The following is a 22,437-nucleotide window of genomic DNA, read 5'->3' as shown; positions in this document are numbered from 1 at the left end:
GCGGCTTTGAGATGAGGCCCTTTTCAACTTGATCCTCTTGGTGATTGATCAATCATTTCCAGATGAACCGATCGCGAAACAGGTTTTGAAAGCTTCCTCAGATGTGCGGCAAGCGATGATAGACAAAACGATGGTCAACTTAATCATTTGTGCAATCATAACGCACACATCGTTGGAGAACAATCTCATTTTGCCTTGAATTATGTTTTTGTAAAGACACATGCTCTTGGCAGGCGACCCATCAGCGGCATACTGACTCACTTCTTTCTCACAGGAGATCTCTGAAAGAAATTCGAAGTCGCATATCAAGGAGTCAGTTATCCATACGGAAGTCTGCGCTGACGGAGGTCAGTTAGGTATATGAAGCATCATCACGGCACTTCTAGTGTGAGCGTTCGATTGAAGACCAAAGACTCGGAAGACCAAAACCCTAATGAAGCCTCGACCAACAGAGAAAGAACGGAGATTGGTAGGTTTTAAGCTGTCTCATTTTGACGTTGCCCATCTAGACCGGTTGAAGTACCCGCAGTTGCTTCCATCATCGGACGGCCCGGTTATAAGACGGGGAACATCTGCAACAATGACTCTGAAACTCTGTTCTCACAGCGCAACCGAGTCAGTTTGTCATGAGAAACAATGTTAGGCATGGTTCATCATTTCCGAGAAACCATGTTGCCGAAACCGAGTCACCGGGACCAGGTCCGTGGGGTTGGGTATCATTTTCCGTTCGGGGTCGCGACCTTCCCCGGACCATGACCCGCGACGCGGGGAAGCCCCCACAACTAGTCTCAGAAAACTCCGGAGAGACTACGGAGGCGACCAAGAGGCTCTGCTTTGTTTGTGAATAGACAGTTCGGCTAGCCTGGGCTAATGGACTCCGGCAAGTTGGGTTATGGAAAGATACTTATAGCCTATGGGGTCCAACATAGGTCGAGCCCAGGGTGTTCTTGAAATGGGCACTTGGTTTCTTGCAAACATCCAGTATTCTGCTTGTTACGATCACATCTACCGGAAATCACAATGCCGTCCGTAAAAAGAGCAATTCGGATCGCCGGGTCCTCTGGCGGCTTCTCCGACCGGCAGCGCGCCATCGGCGACCTCGCCAAGAACTGCGACATCGACTGCATCATCGGCGACTGGTTGTCAGAGTGTACCATGGCACTCCATGGAGCCCAAAAGACTGAGAATCAACGACTGAAGCAGGCCGGACAGCTGGCAGCGGATACCGTCGGCCTCTTCGACCCCACGTTCATGGAGAATCTCTCGCCGGCGCTGTCGTACATGCAAAAGAAGAACATCAAGATGGCTGTCAACGCCGGCGCCAGTGACACCGAGTTGCTCGCGGGGTTGGTTGAGGAAGAGATCAAGAAGCAGGGGCTGGACTTGAAGGTCGGCTGGGTCAGTGGCGACGAAGTCACCGAGACGGTGAAGAGACTCCATGCTGAGGGTGAGGTTTTCACGAGCTTGATGAACGGGCAGCCGTTGAAGGATTGGGGGTTCGATGACATTCTTGCTGCACAGTAAGACGAACACCTCCATTACCAAGAGGATCGTGATATACTGACAAGCTGTAGATGTTACCTCGGCGGCGCTGGCATCGCTGAAGCTCTCCGTCAGGGGTGTGACATTGTCATCGCTGGCCGTGTTGCCGACGCAGCCCCGACAATCGGCGCGTCAATGTGGTGGCACGGCTGGGATCGCGAGACCGACCTCGACCAAATTGCTGGCTCACTAGTCTGTGGCCATTTGATCGAGTGCTCTGCGTACGTCTGCGGTGGATACTACTCCGGCTTCAAGGCATTGATGGACAAGTGTGAGAACATTGGGTTCCCCATCGCCGAAGTCGAGGCCGACGGCAGCTGCGTCATCACCAAGGAGCCTGGAACTGGAGGTGAAGTGTCCGTTGGAACAGTCAGCTCGCAGCTGCTGTATGAAATCCAAGGACCCCTTTACTATGGCTCCGATGTCACTGCCAACCTCGAGGGTGTGGTGATGACCCAGGTTGGCCCGGATCGGGTGCAAGTCACCGGCGTCAAGGGCCTTCCGGCGCCGTCGACGACGAAAGTTGGATTGACTGCTTTTGGTGGATACCAAGCGGAGTTTCACTACTACATTGTCGGCCTCGATCTTGAAGCCAAGGCCGAGTGGACGGAGCGGCAGATTCGCCACTCCATCGGCGATGCCATCAAGGACCTGTCCTGCCTCAAATTTACCCTGAACGGCGACTGCCCAGAGAATCCCCGTAACCAAGAAGTGGCAACCGTCGACTTTCGGATATTCGTTCAGACAAAGCGCAAGGCACTGGTTGACAAGTTCACCCTTGACGTCCCTGGTTTCAACCGCTGGTGCATGGAGAATTTCCTGCAAAGCTGCCCCGGAGCGACTTTGGGCAATGATCAGAGGCAATCGGAAGGGAAGCCCTTCTTCGAATATTACGTCACCCTGTTGCCGCAGTCTGAGGTGAAGCATCGCGTCGAGATGCCGTGGGCTGGCAAGTCGATCGATATCTCAGTGCAGAAGAACGTCCGGACAGACTACCCACGCGACCAGAACAGCTACGAGACGAGCAACCCTGTAGACCTCGACAACTTTGGTCCCACGACGAGGGGCCCGCTTGGATGGATTGTCGGTGGCCGATCGGGCGACAAAGCGAGCGACGCCAATGTTGGGTTCTACGTCCGACATGCTGATGAGTGGGACTGGCTGCGGAGTGTGTTAACGACCGAAAAGATCAAACAGTTGCTGGAAGGCAGTGATAAAGGGAAGAATGTTGAGAGGTTTGAGATCCCGGGCATCAGGGCTGTTCACTTCTTGTTGAGAGATCACCTGGACCGTGGTTTCAACTCGACGAGTGAATATGACACGCTCGGGAAGAATGTGTGTGAGTATTTGCGGGCAAAACATGTGGACATCCCGAACAAATTCCTTCGTCGTGGCATCTTCTAGGATGCGTATGTGTAGATATTCTTACTCTTTTCGAATGGCACGAATGGCAGCGCCGTTTACCTTAGTTGCATGATGCCCCACGTGACCGGAAGCTTCCGGGTTGAAAACTGGAACCTCGGCTACGGCATTGGCTCCGGGACGGCAGTCCGGACTGATAAGAGTGGAGACGGACACGGCCCGGACCGGGGTTGAGATAGCGAAAACGCAAAATGCCCTGATAAGCGTGGGAAAGCACATGACTTCGAGACAATCTACTCTACAGAAGAGATTTGCTACCGTCCGTCGTATTTCTTATCGGGTCTCGCATGTTTCGGTAAGCGTGTAGCGGCGCCACGGACAGCCGTAGCAGGCGCAAAACCTGCCGATCCCCCAACCTTTGCGTTCATGCCCCTCCCACGTGGGGTGTTTTCGGTGCGTATCATTGGTGCAGGCGCTGCACGCCAAAGCACCAACAGGAGGAACGTTTCATTCAATCTCAAGCTTCTTCCCAAGCATCCAATGAGAAACGCAAGATATCACATATTCTTGCGGCGAGAATGCAGACCCTGACGACCGGTTCTTTATCCCTCAACTGCGGCAATTGCTGCTCGAGACAACATCCCACGTGTGGCTTTTGATGAGGAAAAAACTATGGTGAGGAAAAGTCGTGCATTGGCCACTAAGATGAAGACCCATAGAGACGGCCAAGACTAAAGACTGTTTGCCGCAATGAACATGACGAACAACATCATGGATGGCCTCAAATGAATGCACGCTCAAGTACAATAGTGGGGTACCCATGCACCAAGTTTCGCCCGAGGTGTGACATTGGCCGGATGCCGTACCGTGTTCCCTCACCCCGCAGATAAATCACGTAGCTGGAACCTTTTTTCATCTCATTCTTTCTTCTGTTCTCTCTTGACCGATGTCATCTGCATCTTCTGCATTCTCCCTCAAGCACAACGACCATGTATGGATCGGAAGATACGGCAACCATGAAGGATCCCGCGACGCAGAAGAAGGTCGACACCGACGCGCCGGCGTACGGCGCGGAGGACATCTCCCTCAGCTCCGGCATGGACATCTTGGAAAACGAGGGCGAGGATCCCGTGCTCGCCAAAAAGATGCACCTCGTCAATGACGTATGATACACAACTCTACGCTCTCACGGGTCTCCCCGACTCATGTGGACGCGACCACTCTCGAAGACTCATGTGAAAATGAGATCTCAATGGCCCAAAGAACGGAACTGACCTCTACAGGCTAACGACGAGATCGGTTGGACTCCCTTTCACTGGAAGCTCTTCATGCTAAACGGCTTCGGCTACGCTGTCGACTCGCTTATCGCGCTTGTTCAGTCCGTTACCAACGCGGCGGTGTACCTCGAGCTGGCGTCGCCGTCGGACTACGTCAACGCCGGTACTGTGTCGTTGTATGTCGGTCTTTTGATTGGAGCGATTTTCTGGGGTTTCGGGGCCGACATCATCGGCAGGAGGATTGCCTTCAATGGTATGATCTACTCCACTCAAGTCTAAGTAAGGTGGGAAACTCATATCAATCAGTAACGCTTCTCATAACGTCTCTGGCGACAATCATCTCCGGCGCAAGCCCTAACCTGGTCTTTTGGGCCGCATTCGTTGCTATTTCGGCATTCGGCGCAGGTGGGAATCTGGTCCTTGACCCGACGGTGTTTCTCGAGTTCCTTCCCAGCAACAAGCAGTGGACCGTGACGGCTCTCGCTCTTTGGTGGGGACTAGGCCAGGCCATCGTTGGCTTCATTAGCTGGGGATTCTTGAGTGAGTTCCGAACTCATGCTTATGGAATACGCTGAAGACTTTTGTGTTACTGACTTATCATCAGCTCAGCAGCGGTGGAACTGCGTTGAAGGTCAATCGTGTAACTGGTCAACTAACGCCGGCTGGAGATACGTTTCCTTCACCTCGGGCGCCTTTGTCTTCGTGGCCTCGATTCTGCGTGTCACCATCATGCGCCTGCAAGAGACACCGAAGTACCTTCTCAGCGTTGGTCGTGACGAGGATCTTGTCCGCAACTACCAGAAGCTGGCGCAGAAGTATAACAGGCCCTGTTCGCTCACTCTTGAGAAGCTTGACGCGTGCGGGCAAAACAAGCCTGCCGGGCAGAAGCGTAACAGCTTCAAGTTCGTCATTCGTGAGTTGGGTGCCCACGTTAAGGGCCTCTTCGTCACCAAGAAGATGAGCCGGAGCACTGCCATGGTCTGGATGTCATGGACGCTGATCGGTCTGGCGTACCCACTGTTCTATGTTTTCCTCCCGTGAGTACTTTCAAGTTGATGCATGAGTGACAAGGAAGCTGATGAGTTGCAGATCTTATCTTTCCACTCGAGTCCCTGACGCTGAGGAGACGCCTTATGAAACTTGGCGCAACTTCACTTTGACAAATATTTCTGGCGTTCCTGGACCGATCCTGGCTGGTATTCTTGCCAACATCCCGAAGGTCGGTCGCAAGTACACCATGGTCATTGGAGCCATCATCTCCATGGCGCTGTTCTTTGGGTACACCGCCGTGAACACTCCAGCGCAGAATGTCGGCATCAGCTGTGCAATTGGTGAGTGTTGAGAAATTTTGCAGAAACGCAGAATGTCCAAGACTGACGAGTTATGCAGCATTTGGTATCAATATCTACTACGGCACCCTCTACGCATACACCGTCGAAGTATTCCCTTCCGCTCACCGTGCGACTGGCAACGGCATCGCCGTAGCTTTCAACCGTTTGATGGGCATTGTCTCCGCCTTCGTCGCGTCATCGGGAAACACCGCCAGTGCCGTGCCTCTATACGTCTGCGCGGCTCTCTTTGGACTGATGGCAGTGGTTTCAGCTCTGTTCCCGTTCGAGCCATATGGCCGCCGAAGTTCATAAGCGGGGTTGGAGCCTTGCCATTCCATAACGGAGCTGAAGCAAGGATAGAAAGGGCTTTCAAAAGCCACGAAACACCAGCAAGTCGCGCTATCTGTTGCTTCACGATGCCCAATAATCCCCGACACGGATTCGGTGGTAATTTCATCGGAGGTATATATGGGCGACTGGGTGAGCCTGGGACCGGAATAACACCCGAGCCAGACTGGCTTGCACCTGAAAGGCTTTCTCCATACCTGGTGGGCAGGCGTGGACCGAATGACGGTCATCGATGTGGCCCAGTCTCCAGAATTGGATGATTGTGAGCAAGTCAGGGGACGCGCCTTCTCCTTGTTCAGGAATTTCCAGCAGGGCTGTTCAGGCCGGAATATCAACTTGTCAAGAAATAACAGTAGACGATAGACAGTAATCACAAACTAGATACCCATCATTATACATATCTTCTGCTTTAATTGTTTAACGCCCGTCATTTATATGCTGGGTAAATCCTACGTATGTCTCGCGCGTACCGAATACATAAGCTGTAAATAATGTGAAGTCTCACTACAGAAGTCGAATACGGTCAACACATATCCAATCGGACACGGAGGGGGGAACGAAGACTTAGAGTAGTTAGGAAGGAATCGGAAACCACAAAAGAGGGGGAAAATGAGATACCACGAAAATTGATTATTCGAGACCTGAACAATTTCTTCATTGGGTTCACTAGGTTTACATGGGTATTTTGTCGGTTGACAACCGATTGCTTTGCCCAAAGCAGTAATAGAGCGTGATTCTCGCCAGATGTTTCTAGGCTCTGACCAGTGTCACGCCACAGTTTCCAGTAACGCCAGTCAATTCGTAACGGCTGACCGGCCAAGATATTTTCGGATCAAGGGTCTCATGCCAGGCCTCAGATTCGTTCTCATCCATCTTGTTTTGACCCATACCTTGGATCTTGGCATCTAGAGGAAGAATCTGGACTCTATTCCTGCTCGTTTAGACTTACCCGTCGTCTTCAAAATATCTACTTCCGCCACCGCACGCGCCATGCGACGGCTGTAGGACCGAGCGTTATTGATGGAACTGGTAAGAAAACGCGAGCCCTTGCGGAAACCCAAGTGCTCACCACTGTTCGGCCACATGTTGACCATCGTGTTTTGTTTCCAAACAGAAGATGTTCGGCTCGTATTTCCGCCAGACTCGGCGAGCTCGGTCTCATGAAGGATGCAGTTCATTGCCGAACTCCATCGACGGTGAGATGGTGTTGAGTGCACGGTGCAGTTCCTTTGAGATTGTACCTACCAGCACTTTGGATCCATTGGATTCGATACGGTGGAGTCTCAAACCGGTCACCAAGACGGACGTCATAGGTGGTCACGGGATCTTCATGGAAGTATTACAATGTACAATTTGCACCAGCGGACCAGCCTTTACATTTGCTCTTGCATTCCTTGACTCAGCAAAGACGTCGTAGACTTCGAGAAACATCATCCGTACAAAGTTTCCCTAATGCCCAATTGGGAGAATGTTCCGCCGACGTTTAATCGGTCGTCGTAGAAACAGAGCTTAGGCTAAGCTCAAAGAATGGTAACAACCCAAAACGGTTTCAACATCTGCGTTTACTCCCAGCCCACACCTACTGAGTTCGCCTCACATCGCACTCCGAAACAACCCCACGCCAGATCTTGCCCATGCAGCACGCGTGTCTCGGCCGGCGCAAGAGCTCTTTAGCCCCATGATGAGCAGCGACTTCGAAACGGTCGAAGATCCCATCTCATCCCACGGGAGGCCACCCCGGCATCCCGCAGCGGCCCTTCGCGATCGGAAACTCCACCCGTAACAGAAGTTTTTGACGAGCTGGTAGTGATGAAAGACCTAGGATTAGCATGCACGACACCGGTGATCACTCAGACATGAAGTCTGGCCATAGCTTCAGCAGTAAGTGGTGCTACTATCGTTCTCGTCAACTTAATCCGACTTTATTGTCAGCCTCATTCTCGAGAATCAGTCTAGATGCTCTTGGCTTCTCTCTTGGCTGCATAAACTCCCTCTCATTTCCCCTCTCTGGTGATTCGTTTCAGTTGACTTCCCGCGGCTGCATGTCGGCATGTGGATTTTTGGTTTATTGATCAGCGAGCCAAGTGAGAATAAACTCCAGCCTCGTCTGATTCACGTCTGACAAAGAATGCCTCCATACCCGACACAGAATGGCTGGTGGGATGGTTTGCGGGGAAGGGGCCGGAAGAAGTGGAAATTCGAGTGCCGCGGGCGTTGCGGCGCGTGCAGCGCGGAGCAAAAAGAAAGACATGCTTATTCGCTAGCCTGCATGCGCAAAAGCCGTTAATGGCGACATTGATACTAAGTAAGGTTGCGCCAAATGTACCCCTAGAACTTGAGGTTATTATATGGCTGTCAAAGGTGTCATTCGATACGCCGCGGACTCTATCGGTGGCGATCGCTCCAATGAGCCGGCAATAGCGCAACGTCAACGACAAGACCCTGTGACAAGCCGTTCGCCATAATAGCCATCCATGGCAATAAAACGAAACGATGGCAGAAAGAGTGAATTTTTTGCCGAAGGGGTTCAACTGTTTTCCCATGCTGCCTCTCACAAAATCATTTCCGAACATGGGACGGCTGAAGAGCCCGCGCGGTAATTGTTCGTCCGTGCAGGAAACAACAAACTTTCGTCGCATCCTAATCTTCACGATATGATCGTCGAGTATGAAGATCGTTCCCTGTCGGCGGGTCAGGGAGTGGATAATTGGATACCGCATTGCCCGCCAAGACGTCAGGGCCTCGGATGGTGTAATTCGTTCTCGGTGAGAGATCCTCATGGTGGTTCCATGTCCACAACGACAACCCCCTCTCGATCTTCGTTCTTGGCCGCAGAGAATTCATGTTGAAACTTCAAGTTGGAAAGTCTAAGCTGGTCAAGGCACGGGAATGACGAGCTGGAGATCGGTTGAAGGCGAATCTAGTAGTTCACATGAACGAGTTTCTCAAGGCGTCAATCAGGAAGCCACGAGGTCTGAAGTGTTCAGAAATGGAGACGTCGAGAGATATAAGTTCAGAGCGTCTTTCCCCGTGACCAGTCTATGCGATTGTTATCGTTTCCCTACGCGTACTCATTCACTGGAAAGCACTACCACAATAAGACTCAGTTATGCTTGTCCCTTCCCTTCAGCATGTGGCCACTGTGGCCTTGGCCTGCTACGTCTCAATCGGCCTTGCGGTTCCCAATGTGCAGTCAGTGACTGACATGAAGGCCCTCAATGAGGTGAGCTTTGCATACTGCGAGTTTTCCACGAGACCTTTCACCGGTACTAATATCATCGGCTTCTGGTACAGAGGAACGAAGCCGTGAACAGCCCAGATGTTGCCGTAAGTAGTACCATCTCCAGGTTAGGCATTGACACGTCTCTAATCAGTTACTTAGCAGGGTATCGGAGAGGAATTACAAGCTCGTGCGAACAAAAAGCCACCAGCACGCCCGCGCCCACGCCCACGCCCACGCCCGCGCCCGCGACCGGCGCCGGCAGTCGTGGTTCCGCTGGCCGTACCGCCTCAGCCTCCTCGTGTCCAAGTGCGACCTCCGCCGAGGCCGCCTGCGCGACGACCTCCTCCACCACCACCCCGACGAAGGCCCCCCTAAACAATTTTCCTTTTCAGAAAAACGCGAGGGAGTCGTTGGGACCGACACGATTGGAGATGTGTGCATCGCCGGAGGTACTTGTGCTCCACTCCCAATTTGAGGAATTGTTCGATTCAGCCAACTTTCACTATCGGGTATTGGAATATGTTGAGATCACCTCATTAGGATGCGCTGAAGAGGTGAAGCCGGAAAAACGTGCGAATGACTGTGACTACGTATATATGCACTGATACTGTTAATGAGAATTTCTTGAGTCAACTCGCGCTCTGTTCAGGGGTTTCGGGTTTTGTAACACCCAAATGATGACCGCTTCACTTCCAGGGCAGATCATCAAAGAAGCGGGAATAAGATTGACAAAAAACGGTGGAGACCTTCCTGGCGGATGAAATACAAAAGTCCCATTGACGTACACACGTTACCTGCCTGCAGCCACCTTCCAAATGTGGCTCTGTGGAACATTTGATCCATCTGTGGTGCAATAAAGACACATCACGTTGTCGCACATGTTATTCGTGCTGTTTCCAGTTCATCGCACCGAAGTGACCACATTTAACTTTGTAATCCCATGAACCCCCCCCCGGACCGCTTTGCAGCATAGTTCATCCTGTCCGAAAACGACCAACAAAATGCTTGACTACGATTGGCACCTAAGAACCCCGCGCCTGTACATCTCCCACGTCAATCCTTCTAATGACATCCACTGCGACTTCGTCATCGAGTACATGAGCGACCGAGGGAGTGCCAAGCTTGACGAGCTGTCAAGAACCATGCCAAAACGAGAGGCAATTGCGAAGCTACACATCTTACCCCGCCTCGAGCGGTTGGAAAAGCTGGGCTGGGGAAGGTATCTGGTTTCGCTCAAGCCTGAGGCCGTTGACGAGGATAATTCAACTATTCCTTTCTCACAGCGCCCTCTCGAGCCGATCGGCTGCGTCACGATGCAGCTGGCTAGATATCCTGGAGGTGGTCCGACCGCACCAGATCTTGGATTTTCGTTCCTTGACAGATACCAAGGCAAAGGGTATGCCACGGAGGCTGCTCAAAGACTGATGAAGTACTTCGAAGAGGAGAAGGGGCAGAAGGGCTTTCTTGGCCTCACTGACCCAGAGAACGACAAAGCGAAGAAAATGTTTCAACGAATGGGATTCGAGGACAGAGGAGAACGAGATGTGGTTGGAGTCGTAGAAGGGAAGACGTTCACGGCCTCAGTTTGGAGTAAAGGACTGGAAGGGAAGCTGGAAGAATATGGTTTCCAGTAGCGAGCAAGTCGATAGGCATGTGCGCGAGCCAACCACCACGAAGACAACTTAACCACCATGGTGCAGAAATTTTCGTTCATTCTTATTTGTTTAGCCGGGGACACATCCTGAGTTGGCGCCGAACTCTGTGGAAGGCGTTCATGTCAAACTGAGAGAAAGAAAGGGCTAGGCTCTTGGCGGTCAGCTCAAGCCAACCTTATCTCACACCGCGGACGGGGATGGTCTCCTGCGAAGCCTGACGTTGAGACCTTTCTGCGAGACGAACCAGCTTCAAGATAATATTAGACATTTTCCAAGGTGACCGATGGTACATCGAAAACTTACTGGCACTTTTCCTCCAGCAAGGCATTGGGGTCTACCAATTCAATGTCAAAATGAAGAAGTAGAGTGGGGATGAGCTGCCATATGGTCAGCATAAGATTGGTCAATGAACGCTTCGAAAAGTTTGGGCTGGGGCGGATAATCTTGCCTTTGCCATCTCCATCCAACTGATGTCTATTGTTGAGAGTCAGCAATCGACTGAAAAGGAAGTTTCCGCTGATGACCTACTTCTGCCTATGCACATTCGCGCCCCGGAACCGAATGCGAAGAAAAAGCGGTCTGATACGGCAATGTCAGCGAGCGAAGGAGGTATTGGTACCACGTAGCTTACGCAGGTCTCCATTATCCTCTTTCAGCCACCGCTCAGGTCTGAAACAATGTACGTCTTGGCCGTAGACTGTTGTGTTGCGATGGACAACCCACGGGTTAACTCCTACAACGGACTACACGATCATGGTCAGCAAACGACTTTCAACTCAAATTAAGGCCGACAAAGAACTTACCCCAGCCGGCATAAAACGTCCATCAATCTCGTATCCACCTTTGGGAACAACACGCGGCAGGGTCATGCCAACAGCCGGATGCAACCTCAAAGCCTCGTACATGGCAGCTTGGAGATACGGCATTTTCTCAGACTCAGCGACGGTAACGGGGTCACTGAGCTTTCCTTGTTGCCAGAGGGTATCGACCTCTTCAACGAGCTTCCTCTTGGCCTCGGGATACTTCAGCATGTAGTAGATGATTGCACGGATGGAAATGGCTGTCGTATCGCTGCCGGCGAAGATGTTCGACGTCGCCATGGAGACCAGATCCGAGTTGTCAAATTGATCAGGCTTGTCATGGTGCACGGCAAGGAGCTTCCCAAGGATATCCTGGTGGTCGGATCCACGGTCCTGCCTAGCAGCCACCTCGCGTGCTGCGAACTTCCTTAAACTGCCGTGTCGAGAGGCGATACCGAGCCATGTACCGATGACAGGGGATAAGTAATCATGAAGCCAGTAGAGCCAAGGAACCTGGCCTATCCAAGCAGCCGACTGCAAGGCATTCTCAATCTGCTTAAAAGAGCCGTCGTCTGAACCAACGTCCATAAAGCCGAAACGCTTAGAGAATGTGACCTCGCCAATTACATCTAGAATATGTCAACCAAAAGTCACAGGGACAAATGCGATGCTTATTCAATCAGGCGTTCTTGGCTTTGCGCTTACCAAAGGCATAGAGCTGAACCCAATTGCCCATATCCACAGTTTGTCCCACCATCTCGTTAAGCTTATCGAATAGAACATGGATGGCGCTATCCACGTATGGCTCCAGCTCCTTCAAAGTGGACATAGCATATGGTCTGCTGACCAGCCGTCTTTGGGCAGCATGGATTGCATCGTCGCGTTCAGGAAACAGGTCGAATTTGCGTCGTCCTTGCCAGACACTGTACCAGTCGGACTTTCGAAATTTTGATCCAGCTCCTACGCCGGTTAGCGTCATCGTACCCCGCCCAGATCAGAACGACTTGCCGTAAATTGTCTTGATTGATGTGAGATCCGAGATGCTCCTACATTTTATGTCTATCAGCGGCCTTTCTTGGGTAAGTGCATGCTTCTTGCTCACTTACACTTCACTGGGGGCAATCCGAACCACCTTACCATGGATTTCATGGAGACGCATCATGATCACATGGAGGTCTCCTTTGTATGAGTGGTACGCAAGCCATCCTCGCGAGAGGCTGGCCCAGTATGGCCCCGGGATGCCAGCAAACGATGAGAAGTAACGTTGATAGACAACCCACAAAGCAAGGAAGATGACTGGTGCAAATTTGAGAGCCCCCAATAGCGAGAACGAGCTCGTTTGGTCCGCGATGTCATTCATGTTGAGCACAGTTGATGAACGACGCAGCTATCGAGGCTTCAGAGATGACAGACTTCTTCAAGAACTAAACAAGCGAAGTCTTATTTTAAATGTGGCTGTTCGGTGTCCCAAGGGCCCGAATTCCCAATAGGCATCTCCTTACTGGCCGATCGCAGTAGGATTACCCGGACTATCCGAGGTAGGTTGTTCCCCATGAGGTATGGAGTAGTTGATTTGGAGGGTGTTGCGGGGTAATACGATTAACTATTTCTCGCTATGGTCGCGACTTGAGACGTCCGTCCAACCACCGAATTCCCCGAAACACCCCCGGCATGTAGAGTCGGGAAGTCGTTAGCGGCCCCATTTACGCCCGCCGGCCCCGCCCCCGCCATCGCCGATGCAATGTCCGAAGCGAACAAGAGCTACAGCTGCGAGGAAGACATTTGGCTTGGTGGTGCCATTTTGGTGATTGAGTCTACGTGACAACATTCCTCAGTGATGAGTGATGAGGCGGGGGTCGCACTTGTCTCTGGCACTCGCCTGGACCTGATGAGGAGGAACAATGGCAAAGCTTTTGAAGTCAATGAATTCCTGTACAGGGTGCTATGGTGCGACCCCTCTCATTAGTCTGGAAGGTAGAGCACCGTAGACGTGGACCGTGTTATGACTTATCGTTCGAGCTTGGGCTGAAGAAGTTTATCGCCATATCTTCAAGTATTTCTTTATGTAACGTGATACAGACATATCCTAGGATTCTGCCAGGAGAAACAAAGAAGAACTATGTGCCAATGTTTGAGGCTTGAGTCCACGTCGAATAACGTCACGTTACGAAGGTCGGCACGGAATATGTTGACAGTAAAAAAGTTCGATGTGATTGATTCACTGGCTCAATGTGTGGTTCTTTTCATTCAATACTTCGATTGAAAGCGCCAGCGACCAGACGAAACAATCCCGAGGCCTGAAGGGCGTGGCTTTTCCTGTTGGTAATGCAACATTTGGGGTCGAGTGAATCACCACAACACAAGAGCGCGCCCGGTGAATGAATACCACAAGTCACCACAGCTCATCGGTACTGACTCACGAGGTTCACCGCAAGGAGTATTTATTTTCTTGAAATGATCTGCAGATTCTTCTCTTCTTTTCACGCAGATTACGAAGATTGCTCACATCACACCTAGAGACCATCTCGATTCTATCCTTCACAATGCTTATCAAGGCTATCGCCCTTCTTCCTCTTGCCTCTCTTGCGGCTAAGGTGAGAACATCACTTCGTTCCAGAGATTCATTTGACTGGCCACTAAATTTGTAACCACAGGCTGCCACCATCGGTAGCACCGCCTCTCAGGCCCCGATCACAGGCTACAGTGTCTATGTTCCTGAGTGGGAGGTCCAGGCCTTCCCCGGAGGAGAGACTCAAATCATTAGCGGGACCGTGGAGCAGGTCTTGGATGAGCTTCGCAAAATCAACCCCAACTATGACGAGGACTTCGGCATTGGAAACGTCACCGAGTCTGGGCTGACCGACATTGTGGGTCCCAAGGCCGACTTTGAGGGAGCCGCAACTGTATGTGACGGCTGGGAACTTGCGAACACCGCCCGCATTCGCGAGGGAATCTCCCATCTTGACGGTGTCGATGGAAAGCCTCACAGGGGTGCTGGCCCTGCCAGCTGGTAAGCTCCTACCACACTGGCCATTCTGATATGAAATCGCTGACATTGGAACCACGAAGCGGACGTGTCTCTTGCAGTTACAACTCAGCCATTTGGTGGTGCAACGATGTAAGTGACCTTGGCTTCAATCTTTTGCCAAGCGACCTAGCTGATAAGTGGCACCAGGACACTAAGGCCAAAGAGCTCAACTCTTTCCGTGAGATCTCCGATGGCGTGCTCTATGTCATCAAGAAGTGCCGTGTTGGCGAGAGCACCAGAGTCGCTGGCCAGGCTTTCCACAAGGACAATTGGAACGTCATCGTTCGCTGGGCCAGATGCTGAGCAAGTCTTGAGATGTTCGACCTTCACGTGGGCCAAAGTACTGAGGGGATTTGATAGTTCGACGGTGGCTATATAGCCTGGTTGTAGTAGATAAGCCGGATGCAGTTTGCCGGGCACCTCAAAGATGCTACCTGTTCTGCGGTTAATATGAATTCCAAGAGAACATGACCTGACAACGTACCTGGGATTCCGTAGAAACAGGCGAAACTTCCCATTCACGGTCACGGATTCCTCCAAACCTGGCGTTTTGTTTAGTTCTGACAAATGGACCCATCTTTATCCAATGGTGCTCTCCAGAGAATCATCGCATGCTATTGTAACTAATGCCAGAAGCCAACATCTACATGCGTCAATTACGAAGGACTCCTGAACCAAGATCATTTGTCCATGTCAGATTCCATCTCGCAGCCTAATCGTAAGACAAACTCGGGGATTCCCAGCCCGAATGCCAGGATCGTGGGAGAGAGACAGGGTGACATGGTTGACCGCCCTGTAAAGAACCCCACCGCCCTGACTCAGTTAGGCAGGAGATCACTGCCGCGCGCAAGGCGATCCGCCTATGCGCCGGTAGAAGGAAACGTTTCCCCCTTTCGGCATCCAGATGCAACCCTGTTGACGCAACATCTCAAAGCCGTAACTCGTAAGACGCAAATCTTATTAAATGATGTAATCACACCTACAGCGGTCCGAGTAGCGGCCGCTCCCGGCACCTAGGATGCATGTCATCAGCCGGAGCCATTACTTGCAATGGTCTAGTAATGGCGACATTTTCATTTGCCAGTCTTGCCCCTGTCCCGTATTCGCCGCCTTCTTGACTCAATAACGTCGACATTAATTGATGTTAATCAGCTAGAAAACTCTCCCACCGGCTAATCGTCGATATGATCTTAGGTGCAACGGTACTTCCGACCCTGGTAGGCTTGGCTAGAGATTTAGGTACAAATACTACATGAAGGGAGAAGTCCCAGCGTGAAAGTTTACTTGTAGTCTAATCATTGTCGCTCATTTTCCTTCAATATGCTGGGGTCTCGGTTGATGTTCCTCCAAGCCTGCATGGCCTCGGTCGGTGTCCTGGGCACCTTGACCGAGGACCTGTATCCTTGGCAGCCTCCTCAACCGGGCGACTTGCGATCACCTTGCCCTGGAATCAACGCCCTAGCCAACCACGGACTCTTACCTCGAGATGGTCGCGATATCGACCTGGATGTGCTCGGAGCGGCCACTGCACTCGGATTTAATATGGACCACGAGACGATGCTTCTTGTCGGCATTCCTGCGTTGAAGACTTCGACCACGGGAAATGCGTCAACGTTCCACCTCAGCGACGTCAACCAACACATGCCTCAAGTCATCGAGCACGACGGTAGCCTGACGCGCGACGACGCCTACTTTGGAGACTCTCTTCACTTCAGCCCTGCTGCTTGGGGTCGCACATTGGCTGGATGGGGTGACGTTGACATTATCGATGTCAGTAACAGCCATTTGTAATGCTTTCATGGAAGTTTCAGCTAACGAATAATAACAGTTCGCCGCTGCTGCCCGGGAAATCAAGGCTCGATTCGAGTGGGGAGAGAAGTTCAACCCCGAGTTCAACGCCACGTTTGCGAGAAGCGGTTCGCTTCTGCAGTACGCGCTCTTGCTGTCGGCCTTTGGGAATTATGGTGATGCGAACAAGACGCTTGTGCGCTACTGGGTTGAGAACGAGAGACTTCCTCTTAGTCTGGGATGGCAGCCACCTGTGAAGCCTATTATCCATGATATGAATGCACTCATCGCAGCAAATATCTCGGCTCTGTGGGACGCAGATAACTCTTCAAACGCGACCAAACGAGACTTCAAGTACCTTGGTCATTAACCTCTCAGTAACAAAATATATCATAATTCTATATTTCAAAAATCTGTTAGATGACCTGCAAGGAAGATTTCATTACAGTTGAGGATTGGAACCTGTGGGTACCTCACACAATATGAATCAACTAGCTCTCGTTCTTATGTGCATGCATCTGCTCTTAAACAACGTGAACCATTTAGTCGTTCCCCTCGAATCACACAATTATAAACGAGTTTTTGCTATAGTTTGCTTGTAAGGTAAGTATTGGATGTCAACCTCCTGTCAGTCTGGTATGGCGACCACCCACGAAACCTATCATTCACGAAATGAACGCACTCGCAGCGGCAAATATCTCTTCTCTCTGAGTATGAAGAAGCAGGCTCGGCGCGAGAATGTAAAGTGCGGAACAACAAGCAGCTATTACCATGGCTTAATGACACCGGACCAATCAATACGAGTGTCTCAGTAAGCCCATCATCTTGAAAGTACAGCCGAATGCATGTGGTATTGCCTGATACCCTTCGGCAAATCAAAACCATCAAGATTAGACCTCTTCATTCTTGAGCTGCAGAAACGCGCTCCCAAACGACCAATCACAAATTCGTGGTAAAATACACGACCGTTGTACTTGTGGCTTCCGAAGGCGTCAGCTTTTCTCGATGGCTTCTTTTGATTGGCAGCCAAGGTTCCTCAGCATTTGACGTCGCAAGATGACGGATGTGTTGTCATTCCTGCATAAGATGACCGGTTCCCCCCGTTGCCTGAGACGACGCCTTGCGCTTTTCACTTTTGTCCTCGGGCATTCCGTATTCCAATATGTTGTTTGCCAAACCCTCACATAACGTGGTCAACGGTCAGCGACGGCCGAGCGATGCATCTGGCTCCACCTCTGTGGAAGAAGGCTCACAGAAAGAGTCCAACACTCACATCGGTCTAGGAACAAATAACGGCAACATAAGTCTCGTGGAACACCAAAGTATACTCCATGTCATATTCAAGTCCTGGGCCCTAGAGCTTGTCTCATTAAGCTTTTCGGTAGCCTTGCTAGGTGCCGTGGTGTGGATTTTCGCGCGCCAGAACGGGAAGCCCACAGACGACTGGTCTTTTTCCATCAACCTCAATTCCTTGATCGCGACTATTTCCACTATCTTTAGAGCTGTTCTCGTGGCTGTTGTCGCGACAGTCATCTCCCAGCTGAAATGGACATGGTTTTGGTCGAAGTACTCCCCGCCCCGCTCGCTTCGCCACATCAGCGACTTTGACAACGCAAGCCGCGGAATATGGGGAGCGTTGAGGCTAATCCCAATTGTAGTCACACACAGTCTACCTGCAATGCTGGCATTGATTGTCATTATTTTTTCATTCGCCACGGGCCCCTTTTTTCAACAAGCCATCAACACTGTACCGAGAAAGATCCCCCTTGCAGAGAAGACGGCCTCCCTCCCCGTATCATATTTAATAAATGGCAGCGCCAAGGAGACATATTACCGAAGTTTGTCGGCCAATTTCTTAGGAATGTACCAGATCCGCCCCCAGGCTCGTGGTCTCGTGTACGCGGCACTCGCCAGCCCTCGCAGCAACGATACCAGCATTCGCGCTTCTTGCCCAACCAGCGATTGTACATTTCCAAGCTGGTCTCCAGAGGAAACGAGTCCCGATGATCGAATCACGCATGCAACCATTGGTGTATGTAGCATCTGCACCGATCTCACATCCCTTGTTACGAAGGTGAATGAGTACTATGCTGAGTTGCCGAACGGCATGGGAATCGGGAGATATGACCAGGATCCGCCCAGGTCAGCCTCGTTGAGGATCAAACATGAGGATGACTTATCATGAGCTGGCGACGTCATTGATAAGCGTACTGCAGAAAAGATTGAATGGGCATTTGCCAACATCACAGTTCTGTCCAGACGTGCCGGGCCCTTGGTTCCGCCGGCAGTTTCAGCAGCTGAAATATTGTCGGAGTACGTTGGTGTTTCTTGCTCTCTCATTCCCTGCGTCCAAGCCTATTCTGCTTCTGTAAAAGATGGGGATTTCCAAGAGGCTTTGGTCAAAATGACGCCCATGTACGGGGATGCGTCCAATTTTCCAGATTTGAACACGCCTCAACTCTTCTTCAATCAATCGAGGCAAGGTATGCCTATGCCTGGACCACAACACAGCTTGGCAGCGATTGAAGTCACCTGTCTGGCTGACGCCGCTCTCAATGAGAGTGTTCAGAACCGAAAACGTCAACAAGGAACAAGTAACAGCAGCTCTACGAAAGTTCAAATTTTGGCTCCATGGAATGCACCGAATTATTCTGTTCAGGTAGTTCCAGATGCGTGTGTTTTCCGGATGAGCGTCTGGATATGGACGATTTTCTCTCATCTATGGCAAACAGAAGTCTTCGAAGGGAATTGCACGTGGAACCCTCGTGGAGGGGATGCCGCTGACTGCGACGACAAATGGTGGCTGTCCTTGTTGTGGGAACGTAACAACGCAACAGTCGAGTCGCTAACCACGAGGTTCTCCGATTTTGCCAACTCCATGACTAGTCAATTCAGGCTCGGTCTCGCAAGGGAAGAAGGAAGCGAATCTCTCGTCTACGGGACGGCGCTAGCAACGGTCAATTACACTGAGATAACTTGGCGATGGCTGTTATTTCCTATCCTACTTCTCGCGACAGAGATCTTTGCTGTCGCCTGGGTTATTACACAGGGACTGCGTCATCGAAAGTACGAAACGATATGGAAAAGTAGCGTTTTGCCTCTGGTCTTCTGTCATGACCGATTTGTCGATTCTTCAGGAGAAAGAGTCGGTGAAGGGGCAATCGGACATGCAACGTCTACACGGGATGGGAGCTTGCTTGAAATCGATGAGATGGAAAAGGTTGCGGACTCTGTACAAGTCAGATTGCTTGGAGGGGATGAGAGGTATTCTTCAGTGGTTGAAGTAGACAGTCTGTACGACGTCTCAATTGAGGAAACGGAGGGTCATCAATTGGGCAACGACACTTTGCTCCGACGGACCTCCCTACCATAGTTTTAGTCCAGCTGCTGATTAGCAAATAACACGTTGCTTTGGATGTAGTATTACGCTACGGAGCACGGAGCGATGAACATTAGAATGGACATTAGAATGAACATCGGTTGCGACGCATCACCGAGTTCATTACCTAGTAGTCAAGGTAAGTCTTCGAAAGCACGCTTAAGTTCATCAATAGATAATGACGGATGCTTTTTATCATGAATCCACGCTGGCTGTCTATAACTGCGCTCTTTCAAGACCCAAATGTCCCTGGGCCGTCAAAACCATATCCTGCGCCGAGGCCTCAGGGCCCAGGCAGCCCAGTATATGCTGGTCCGGCCTCACCAGGAGCGCTGCTCCCTGGGCCAGACGCCCCTGTTTATGGAATAGCTTACGATGTGCCTCATTTGTAAATTCGAAGTCCGAGCCCTCGGCCCACAGGTGGACGCGGGGGCCTATTTTGCTAGCCATCGCTTCTTCAAAGTTCTTAAAGCGCTGCGCCCACAAGGAGTGGGACTCCACTATGAGACTGAAGGCACCTGGACTTACGAGGTCGAGAGTTGAGAATTGTCTAGATGATATTTGTTCGTTTGTGAGTTCTTTGACGTAGGATGTGTCGATTGGGTAATCGGGGATGCGATTGTTTCGTTTAAGGAGTTTGATCCAGGCGTGAGGCAGCCGAGCTCCGACTTTGAATTTTGGCGTGTAGTGTGACGCGTTTGCAGGCGGTTCTTTATCGCCATATACATATCCAATGTGTATTTCAAGCTGTCAAATACCGGAGTCATTATCACGATTCGAAACCTGCACGTCATATCGTCAGACTTACGTTGTCAAAGTGTTCCCGCTGGCCTTCCACATTCTGCGCTATCAAGTCCTCTTTCGCGGGGTCGTGTATCGTCTTGTACATGTTCGCTCTTGCCTCGTCCACGTTTTCAATACCGGCGGTACCCACGGCCTTCAGGAAAGAAAATATGGTTTTCCCGTTCTTGACGCTCTGCGAAGAGGCAACCAGCGCGATCTGGCGTCGGTCGGCCTCGTACGTGTCGAGGATGGACGGCTTCGCCCACCCCTGATGCACAGCAGCGATCTTGTAGACCAGGTTATGTGCATCGGCTAGGCCCGAGTTGAGCCCGAGACCGCCTGTTGGAGGGAAGGAGTGCGCTGCATCACCGAGTCTGTTGAGAGTGAGCATGATTACATCGCGCCGTGAACGAATGACAACCAAGACTTACAAAAAGGTGTTGCCGCGTCTGTACTCTTTGGCCACTTTCCGACTCAACACCCAAGGCCTATAGCTAAGTATTTTAAAGGGTATGTCCTTTCCTATTGCAGCTGTAACTGTTGCGCGCGCGAGGTCTTCGCTCCACGCCTCGGCGGGATGTTTATTTGACTGTGTCATGTTAGCAGTGCACTTGTAGTTCATGATTCCTCGGTGTCTCACGTCAAAATTGCTGATCAATACCTGATTACCACCGAGATCATATGCGATGATAAAACCAGAACACGCGGGGTCAACTATCCAGTGCAGCATGCCCACTCTTTCCTTCACGATGGGCCGCAAGTCTGCGTTGAAATGAATCGTCATCATAGTCTCATCTTCCAACGGTCGGCTGTTAGTGTCGCACATTCTCAAATGAGAGAGACAACACCTACATCCGTCTTCTCCTTCAGTCTCGATGTTGAGAGACTTGCGCACCTCACTCTTGGCGCCATCGCAGCCAATCACGTAATTGGAGGCAACGGTCCAGCGCTTTTTCGTCGCTCGCTCTTCAACGGTAGTAATCACTCTATCGCCACGCTAGAGCCATGATTAGCTCTCATGTGCGCAGTAAAAATCAATTACAGCGCATAACAACAACGGTCTCACCTGCTCACAGCACACAAAAGCAATGCCTTTTCTCAGCTCTACATTGTTGTCAAATGCGAGCTTCTCAGCGACGAATCTCTCAAAATCTGGCTGAGGCACATTGTGAATCATCTACAGTAAGATTTCAGTTAAGCGTTGCATTTTATCATGAAAACAGTCAATGGCGAACTCACTTCAGGTGTGCCTTCCAAGACTTCAACATCCATCCTCTCATAGGGCAAATACCCAATCCTCTCACCGCTCAGGTTCGTCAAGAAATTAACCCAGTACGCGTCGTCTCGGGGACTCCCGATCTTCCGCAGCGCATTCGTGTCGAGGCCATATTGCCTGCAAAATTCCAGCGTTCGAGGACATAATGCGTGTGCCTTGGGCGCCGCCAGCCGCTGGGGATACTTTTCGATGAGGAGCGATTTGACTGGAATGAAGGATTAATGGGTTAGCTCATCGCAACTCTCCCCAGCGCCAACATCAGGCCGACCAACCGCCGTGCTTGGAGAGCATGTATGCTGTGAACAGACCCGTAGGCCCTCCGCCTACCACGAGAACAGGTACATTGACTGAAACATCTTCCATTTTTGGAATGTCTCTTTGGGCTTCTGTTTTTTTATGACATAAGTTGGGAGGGAAAAAAGATTGAAAAATCGTTTGTTGAGCGGAACACAAATTCCAGAACACCGCCATCTGGTGAATTGTGTGTCTAGCGGGAAGCGTTTGCTGTCCTCTGCAATTATTTCGTTCCCATGGACGGGGATGCAGCCCGAGATCAAGTACACGAGGGAGACGATGCCGAGCCCGTCGGCTCCCCGACGTTCAACATCCCATTGGCCAGGCCCTGTTGAGGCCGAAGAGATGCTT

At 51.2% G+C, this 22,437-nt stretch overlaps 8 protein-coding genes across 8 annotated transcripts; 6 read left to right on the top strand and 2 right to left on the bottom strand.

The window, feature by feature from the left end:
• Positions 1 to 1,020: 1,020 nt before the first annotated feature.
• Positions 1,021 to 2,946, top strand: CGCA056_v010550 (uncharacterized protein; the record flags this gene model as incomplete). Its single annotated transcript, XM_037325797.1, has 2 exons — positions 1,021 to 1,520; positions 1,575 to 2,946. The coding sequence occupies 2 exons, from the start codon at positions 1,021 to 1,023 to the stop codon at positions 2,944 to 2,946; spliced, it is 1,872 nt and encodes a 623-aa protein (XP_037175261.1).
• A 974-nt stretch (positions 2,947 to 3,920) lies between these two features.
• On the top strand, positions 3,921 to 5,824 carry mfs1-0-0 (MFS siderochrome iron transporter 1; the record flags this gene model as incomplete). The annotated part of the gene is made up of 6 exons (XM_037325796.1): positions 3,921 to 4,067; positions 4,188 to 4,434; positions 4,488 to 4,721; positions 4,786 to 5,218; positions 5,271 to 5,512; positions 5,571 to 5,824. 6 exons carry the CDS (start codon positions 3,921 to 3,923, stop codon positions 5,822 to 5,824), a joined length of 1,557 nt encoding a protein of 518 aa, XP_037174837.1.
• A 3,145-nt stretch (positions 5,825 to 8,969) lies between these two features.
• Positions 8,970 to 9,558, top strand: CGCA056_v010548 (uncharacterized protein; the record flags this gene model as incomplete). The annotated part of the gene is made up of 3 exons (XM_037325795.1): positions 8,970 to 9,083; positions 9,155 to 9,191; positions 9,281 to 9,558. The coding sequence occupies 3 exons, from the start codon at positions 8,970 to 8,972 to the stop codon at positions 9,556 to 9,558; spliced, it is 429 nt and encodes a 142-aa protein (XP_037175062.1).
• A 526-nt stretch (positions 9,559 to 10,084) lies between these two features.
• On the top strand, positions 10,085 to 10,717 carry CGCA056_v010547 (uncharacterized protein; the record flags this gene model as incomplete). Its single annotated transcript, XM_037325794.1, has 1 exon — positions 10,085 to 10,717. The coding sequence occupies one exon, from the start codon at positions 10,085 to 10,087 to the stop codon at positions 10,715 to 10,717; it is 633 nt and encodes a 210-aa protein (XP_037175056.1).
• Positions 10,718 to 10,918: 201 nt separating this feature from the next.
• gsfF-1 (Cytochrome P450 monooxygenase gsfF) lies at positions 10,919 to 12,898 on the bottom strand (the record flags this gene model as incomplete). The annotated part of the gene is made up of 7 exons (XM_037325793.1): positions 10,919 to 10,985; positions 11,042 to 11,212; positions 11,281 to 11,317; positions 11,370 to 11,481; positions 11,542 to 12,167; positions 12,244 to 12,498; positions 12,676 to 12,898. The coding sequence occupies 7 exons, from the start codon at positions 12,896 to 12,898 to the stop codon at positions 10,919 to 10,921; spliced, it is 1,491 nt and encodes a 496-aa protein (XP_037175057.1).
• A 1,183-nt stretch (positions 12,899 to 14,081) lies between these two features.
• CGCA056_v010545 (uncharacterized protein) lies at positions 14,082 to 14,880 on the top strand (the record flags this gene model as incomplete). The annotated part of the gene is made up of 5 exons (XM_037325792.1): positions 14,082 to 14,132; positions 14,193 to 14,548; positions 14,608 to 14,656; positions 14,714 to 14,848; positions 14,875 to 14,880. 5 exons carry the CDS (start codon positions 14,082 to 14,084, stop codon positions 14,878 to 14,880), a joined length of 597 nt encoding a protein of 198 aa, XP_037175445.1.
• Positions 14,881 to 15,886: 1,006 nt separating this feature from the next.
• CGCA056_v010544 (putative sterigmatocystin biosynthesis peroxidase stcC) lies at positions 15,887 to 16,724 on the top strand (the record flags this gene model as incomplete). The annotated part of the gene is made up of 2 exons (XM_037325791.1): positions 15,887 to 16,336; positions 16,395 to 16,724. The coding sequence occupies 2 exons, from the start codon at positions 15,887 to 15,889 to the stop codon at positions 16,722 to 16,724; spliced, it is 780 nt and encodes a 259-aa protein (XP_037175446.1).
• A 3,225-nt stretch (positions 16,725 to 19,949) lies between these two features.
• On the bottom strand, positions 19,950 to 22,155 carry tfdB (2,4-dichlorophenol 6-monooxygenase; the record flags this gene model as incomplete). Its single annotated transcript, XM_037325790.1, has 8 exons — positions 19,950 to 20,480; positions 20,542 to 20,890; positions 20,948 to 21,105; positions 21,157 to 21,311; positions 21,369 to 21,513; positions 21,583 to 21,693; positions 21,756 to 21,997; positions 22,065 to 22,155. The coding sequence occupies 8 exons, from the start codon at positions 22,153 to 22,155 to the stop codon at positions 19,950 to 19,952; spliced, it is 1,782 nt and encodes a 593-aa protein (XP_037175441.1).
• Positions 22,156 to 22,437: the final 282 nt, after the last annotated feature.

The sequence above is a fragment of the Colletotrichum aenigma genome (assembly GCF_013390185.1).
Source record: "Colletotrichum aenigma strain Cg56 chromosome Unknown KSG_Cg56_contig07, whole genome shotgun sequence".
Classification (NCBI taxonomy): Eukaryota; Fungi; Ascomycota; class Sordariomycetes; order Glomerellales; family Glomerellaceae; genus Colletotrichum; species Colletotrichum aenigma.
Note: the sequence above shows the minus strand (reverse complement) of the source record. Positions and strands in the feature narration are given on the sequence as shown.